The sequence below is a fragment of the Stegastes partitus genome, unplaced genomic scaffold, assembly GCF_000690725.1.
Source record: "Stegastes partitus isolate 25-593 unplaced genomic scaffold, Stegastes_partitus-1.0.2 Scaffold811, whole genome shotgun sequence".
NCBI classification, from domain to species: Eukaryota; Metazoa; Chordata; class Actinopteri; family Pomacentridae; genus Stegastes; species Stegastes partitus.
In genome coordinates this window covers 221,451-228,306 of record NW_007578542.1, presented here as the reverse complement: position 1 = coordinate 228,306, position 6,856 = coordinate 221,451, and the positions used below count along the sequence as shown (strand labels likewise).

The following is a 6,856-nucleotide window of genomic DNA, read 5'->3' as shown; positions in this document are numbered from 1 at the left end:
CAGATGGGATTGACTCGAGCCCCTGAGGATCCTCAATAGGATAAAGCTGCTGTAGCTAATTTAGGGATGGATGGATTTCCTAAAGCTCAGCTTTGCAACTTCAATTTGCTTGTTTTGTCTGACTAACAGTCCAAAGATAAAACCCTACCATCTCATTAGAGAAAAGCAAAACAGCAAATCTGCACAACTGAGAAAACAGGTACTGATTGGCAGGCATTCTTCCAGAAAAGAAAGAATTAATCCAATTGATCTGCTAATTATTTCTATTTAAACTCGTAATGTGAAGCATCCGTGACTACTTAGAAAAGTGATCTCAATGTAAAAACCATCATTATTGTTCGGTGTATTGCATTACACTGTGGCAGCATGCAGAGAAGTGTCTCTAAATCATTTCAATTTGGATTAATAGGGCGGATAAAACATACACATGTAATACAACAGTCAGCATAACAAACTATGATATCATTTATTGCAAGAGTGTCTGTTGTGTTAAAGTATGTACAGAATAAAATGTTGCAGCTGGGTGCTCACAATTAAACAGCAGCAAACACTGACAAGAGAGCTTGGATGTGTGAGCATGTATGACATCCAGGTGAAGCCCAGATTGAGGTTTTGTTATGAGCTAACAGGGTCCGACATCCTGTGTGAGGGGCGTTGGCTCCGGCAGCAGAAACACCTGTGCAATGTGCTGGAAAGCCACTATTGTGAAATGCAACCTGACACCACATATTGCAAGAGTTTCAGTCTGTTTCATTCAGCTTGACCAGCCAACTAGTATTCATCTGAGTAATTAAACACTACTACTGTCAGAACTTCTGCATCTGAACACAGTCTTCAAACTTTCAGGTAACCTCAGTCTCAGCATTGTGCAACAGGTAGTGAGCTAGCTGGCGAAGCTACAGGTAGCTAAAGGCAGCAGTTAATGTTGTTGTCTGGGTTGTAAAACACGAGCTGGCATTTAAACAGCTTAGCATGTGGAGCTAAAAGTTCAGAAAGTTCAAAAGTTACACCAACTCTCAAAAACCCGTTTCAACTTCTAACATCTCGCGTTAATTAACGAACTTTTCTGCTTGGCGGTGACCGACGGTCCGTCCTACCTGACTGTCCGACTCACAGCTCGCTCGTCCCGGACATGTTTTACGGGTTTTGCGGTCCAAACTAACACCAGCAAACAACAGCTGGGAAGTTGTAATGTTCAGTTCTTCTCTACCGCGGTCCCTCCCAGCCCCCTTCTCCTCCTCCTCCTCTTCCCGCTCCTCCTGTCGGACGAGTTCCCACAAGTTCTCCCGAGCTCTCCTCCTCCCCGCCCCGGGCCCCGGTGCTGAAACGCCGCTATCTGTGGAGCATTCCTCGGATACCGACACAAGCTGCGCTGACACATCACCTGGCTCCGGTCGGGATTATTATGGGAGGTAGGCAGGTATGTCCCACATATGGAGCTGATTTACCCTCTTAGGACAAGTCAGTGGAACCAAGTTTTTATCACAGAAAAATGCCCAATAAATCCAGTTCTCAGCCCCAAACAAGAAAGCCACTCAAATTCACAGTAAATACTAATTAGTTAGTTAGTTTATTTCAACTTCTAAACTCTTTTCTGTCATGGACACTCATTAAAAAAGTTCCTAGTACCTGTGATTTTTGTGGCAGCGCATTAATATTAATGTGTAATGAGGCCAGGTGTGTTGGAGCGTCAGCCAATCAGAGCAGAAGGCCGGAACTATCGCCTCGTGTTTGATTTACAACCTGTGTTGGTTTTAGATTAAGGACAAGTTCCTCAATTTGACAACCTACATTTATACAACTACAGTAAAGGTTAGTTAAATTAAATATCCCTGTAGAAATATTCAAGTCCTTTCCTCCAATATGTAACTCAAGAATCTCTGCTTTAACTAGAAGAATTTACCCAAAATGGAAAAACTGTTTTCTTACTTATTCCCTATGGTAGCAAGCTAATAAATAATATTAGTTTTATATGCATTAAAAAGAATAAGATATGAAGTAATAAATGGATGTCCTGATCCCAGCCTGTGCCTTTTTCAGTTTCTCTTCCACACTTAATATCCACAGTGATTGGGATGTCATTCCCTGTAGTATTTGTGGAGCTCCAATGATTACTGCATTTTTAAGAAGTTATATAAAATATTTTGCAACAGTAATTTGAGAATTATTTGCATGCATAACTTTTTGCCACTAGTTTCAGAGGATTTGTTGATTTTCGTTGACCTGTGACATCTTGTAAGGTTTGGCTGAGTTGGTCAGATTAGTATTTGCACATTTTTGAGATCAAACGATGAACAGTGATGAATGAATTGAATGAAACCACGATCAGCCGATCAGTTGATAATGAACGCGTTGGTTACAGCCCTGATCTGGAGGCTCAGAATGTGACCTTCTTCAGATAGGGATAGTTGGACATCGGTGGACCAAGTGCATTGAAAAGGAGACTATGTTGACAAGATAATGCAAGAACAGTCTTTCTCTGGTGATGTTTCCTGGTGAGGCAAAGAACTTTTTGAAGTAACCTTGTGGCTATGACTTTAAAGGTCACGTCTTTTTTAAACAGTTTTTGTCATAAGTGAAGTCTGTGGATCATCCACAGTAACTGGACATTGTTTCTGGAATGACAAGTTCCTGAGAATGTCTGATCTAAATTTAGATGCCTTTAGCACCATAAAACATCTTTATAGAATCCAGAATAACTAAACTTTTAAAGCTGATGATGGCACTAAACCTTTTTCTTTATTGTGTCCTCCAGGATTACCAGCTTACAAACACACGCTGGGCTTTGTCGTTCAGTCTTTGACCTCTCCCTTGAGGGATTATGACCTGAATATTAAAGTCCCAAGGTGTGTTGTTTATTGTGTTAGTCATAAAAAAAAGTAGCTGTGAAGCTGTTGTATCGATTGTCCTTTCAGCCTCAGCATAGGCTTCACTTTACAAACTGTGACAGATTTTATGAGGTACAAGTTAATTATTAGCCAATCCCGAGTAGACTGCCTGGAGAAAGTGGCTCTCTTTCTCAAACACACAATCACCGTTACACTCACACACACACACACAACACACACTGCTTACCTGTGTTTGCTGTCCTGACAGCTATCCTGACTGATAGTGTTGTCCTCGTTCAGGGGGCGGAGCTGCCCGCAGGAGGCGGACAGGCGGTGTCTTTTGTCAGCGCGCTGGAGGCGGGGAAGAACACTCTGACGAAACAGATCCTTCGGCTTCTCCTGCAGGAAATGGTAGAAACCCAAATAGTGTTGGTCCGAGTGCTTCTGTTTGTTTCCCTCAGGCAGTTACATGTGACAGCTTATTTTAGAGAAGATGTCTGCTGTTTTGTGATGCTGTGCAAACTCTCCAGCCTCACCAGATCCATAGATGATCCCAGGGAATACTTTCGGCTCAATCTGCGCTTTACGACCTGCACACCTGAGACGACAAAAGGCAGTTTTAAAGGAATTGATGGACACTTGGGAAAATATTAGTTTTTTAGCAGAGCGTTAAAGAAGATTCATACCACTCTCAGGTCTGGCCGTTAAAAATGAAGCTGGAATAAACAAGACACAGCGTGTAAATTAGGGTGCTTTGGAAGTGCAAGTCGTTGCATTTTTTTATCTTTGGATGGAGCCACTCTGTGTGTTTCCCCTATTTTTGAGTCACAAATGTGTATTTCCCAAAAACTGTGCCTTTAATTGATGTGCACAGACACATACATATACAGCACATGACACTGATTAACTTGTGCATCTTCATTCATTCAGTCCTTTGTCTGTGTTCACAGACAGTTTTTTCAGTTAAACTCAGCACATGAGGAACAAGTGAAGGAAACCACAAATACATATCGTTTGACTTGATAAACCGGCTTGTCACGCTCAGCACAAATAAACCCAACAGACACTGCTCTCTGCATGTTGTGCTTGACTTCTAAATGTTTAATGCAACAATTTCTCAAATAAATGAGTACAAGCATGTGTTCATACACATTAGCCTGAAGCTGTCCCGGCCTCTGGAGCCCACTTGTCTGTGGTGGCCACTTAGTAATCAGCCTTGGATGCGGTCCAATACAAAACATTTCCACTTGATAAACATTTAATGAGAGCCTTTTTTTTTACGGTTTGAGTTATTGTCGAGGCTTTGTGTGTAGGTGCTCTTGTGCGCGGCTGTTGTGTGTCACCAGAGTGCGGGTCCAGCCTCAGCCGGTGTCTTGAAAGCTGATTGAGGATGGTTTCTCTGTGTGTTGCATCCTCTATGCCTGCATCCTTCAGCTCTCCATCGGTTACGTTCAGCAAACCCTGCAGACAAACAGAAGACAGCGGGAAAGGAATAGAGCACAAAAAAAAATAGAAAAAAAAAACAAAGAAGAGACACCAGCAAAGACACAGAGAGGCATTCACATACCTCCAGACCGTAGTATTCACTCTCTAGTGTCTTGATGTACTGGGGCAGGCCGATCTGTCTCAGCCACCAGGCGATAGAGCGATTATTCATGTCTCAACAACAAAGGGGAGAAAAGATACTGATTACATACCAGCACACACACAAACAGACACGCACACATGCTTGTACACGTTTCTGTGCACAAAAGTTTCGAAGAAAACACAAATGAAGGATCAGTCAGACATCAGTTGACGTTTACAAAGCAGCTTACCAGACACGCAAACTGAGAGGCTTGCATTGTTTGCCTTGCAGCAGCTTCAGTATGTAACACCTACCTGTTTACACCGTGGCACTCTGGGATTCTTCTTCTTCTTCTCTCTTCCTCCCTGCTACCTCTATCTCATTCTGTTTCTTCCTTTTCTTTCTTTCCCTCTGTTTTTCCTTCTTTGCAGCTGCTCTCGTCTAAGTTACCTCTGTCATTAAGTCTGCTTCTCACTTTCTCCTTGTGGTAATAGTGGAAACCCGCTCCCCCTCAAACCTACAGGGCCCTTAAACAAGCCAATCGGATTGTGCGGTGGGCACACAGTACCCCTCACAAAGCAGCAAATCACAGCGCAGGAATTAACATGAGCTCTCAGGAGGCGGAGAGCGCAGGTAGAGGCATGTTGTGGGAGAGCGATAGAGTTCAGAAAAACAAGGGTAGCTGTCAGCATGTCAAGTCAGAGATAGGCATGCATGCACAGTGGTGTGTCTTCCAAACTGTCTGTCTGTCTGCGTTTCATGTTTTGGGATACAGTATCTGCAGGGATGCTGTGTGCAAGAGTGACACCTACTGCTGAAGAAAAAAGTGGCACAGACGTTCTGCCAGTCCAATGTCAGTGTAATCATCTTGAGGCGAACCGTTGTGTTTAAGGACCATTGGGTAGGATTTAAGGATTCTTTTAGGAGAAATGGAATATAGTATTTACAAATAATGTAGAATCAAAAGTCATCATTGTGTTTTCATTACCTTTAGAAAGAGCCCTTCTTACCTACAGAGAGAACAGGTTCTCCTCGACAGAGCCCACCTTGTTGTGCCAGCGTGTTTCCTAATCTAAAGAGGGTCTTTCCCCTTTTTATGTTCAAATGATGGAAGTTCTTTTGTAAGCTTGGAAGCGGAGGGTGTGGCATGGGGTATTCAGTTGGTAGAAATCTGCAGTCTCTCCACTAGATGCCACTCAATCCTACACACTGGACCTTTAAGTTGCATTATATGTCTTCAGAGAGACACATTTATAAATCTGTGTCACAAAATGGGGGTTTTGAATTTGAAAAATACCCCCAAGCATTGAATTTGGGTGTGTACTTGGCAGGAAGGTACCATAGAGTATTATTGGCATATGTAGGTTTGAGCCTTGTGGGAGTTGGACACTATCTATGGACTAAGATTTAGGATATCTCAGCCTCTACTGCCTCAGTTCGGACTGTCCTCTTTCATCTCATGAGTTCCTCAGCTTTATGGATCTGCGATATTAAATCAGTGTAATACCCCTTTAAGATATCATCCTTAATTTGGATAATTTGGTTTGAAAGCCAGATAGAAAGGTGGTGCATGAAAGAAAAAGCTTAATTTCTAGCAGGCAAAATGTGATTTTAATTAGTTTTTTGGCTGATTGTGTATTATTTTTCACTTGTCAATCCTTGTGTTATTGATGTAATTGTGTTTTTAGCAAGATGCAGGTAAGTAACAAAGTTCTTGTTGTACAAGTAAGCGACTTATGCAGCAGAGAGCTACCTTTTCCTATTTATCAAAGTCATGTATTTGAAAGCCATGCTTCAGTGGAGTAATACCATTCCACCCTTTCCTCTGTTACTGACTGCAGACAAGCCGGCAACATCTGCAATCTATCATAATGTTGTGCTTCAAAAATAGCAAACATTTACTTTCATTTTGTGAAGAATATCTGCACAGCTTGTCACTTTGATTGGGTCATAAATGCTGTTTCAAAAAACTGCTAAATCAGCAGGGCAGATTCTCTAAGATAGAAAAAAAAACAGAAAACATTAGTAGATGTGATCATAGTATTATAAATATCTTGAACATTAGCTACACTAAAAAGGTATTATCGTGATATCCATTCCTTAGTAAAACCTGAGGGATGTGCATCTTGAATCCCTAAATAACACCTTCTCCTCTCCACCAGGTGATCACAACCAAAAGTATATTTTGTATTCTGTTGTATTCTGTTCCAAAAAAATAGAATTATCAAGCTTTAAATGTTCATATTATGGGCTCTGATCAGTGTTCGCTGCAGCTACAGTTACTTTGTTCTGTCATTTCCATTTATGGCCAAAGTGGCTGCTGTTCAGCTACGGTTCAGCAAAAGTTGCGCAAGCTCTCCTTATAATCAAGGAGTCTAGAAGTCGGCTGACCTCTTGCATTTCAAGATTTGTTGGTTAAAATTTACAAAAACATTTCAGATTTCCAGGCTGCAAGGTGGCT

The 6,856-nt window shown here is 41.8% G+C and overlaps 1 protein-coding gene across 1 annotated transcript in view; it reads right to left on the bottom strand.

Moving 5' to 3' along the window:
- The window catches only part of sh2d3a (SH2 domain containing 3A), a 19,477-nt gene extending 14,556 nt beyond the window's left edge, over window positions 1–4,921 (bottom strand). The window contains exons 1-6 of the mRNA XM_008292452.1: window positions 4,710–4,921; window positions 4,396–4,487; window positions 4,172–4,289; window positions 3,515–3,544; window positions 3,365–3,426; window positions 3,076–3,227 (exon numbers count right to left, since the gene is read on the bottom strand). Of these exons, the coding sequence (XP_008290674.1) occupies window positions 3,076–3,227; window positions 3,365–3,426; window positions 3,515–3,544; window positions 4,172–4,289; window positions 4,396–4,485 (452 nt within the window). The 5' untranslated portion in view covers window positions 4,486–4,487; window positions 4,710–4,921. The remainder of the gene's footprint in view (window positions 1–3,075; window positions 3,228–3,364; window positions 3,427–3,514; window positions 3,545–4,171; window positions 4,290–4,395; window positions 4,488–4,709) is intronic.
- Window positions 4,922–6,856: the final 1,935 nt, after the last annotated feature.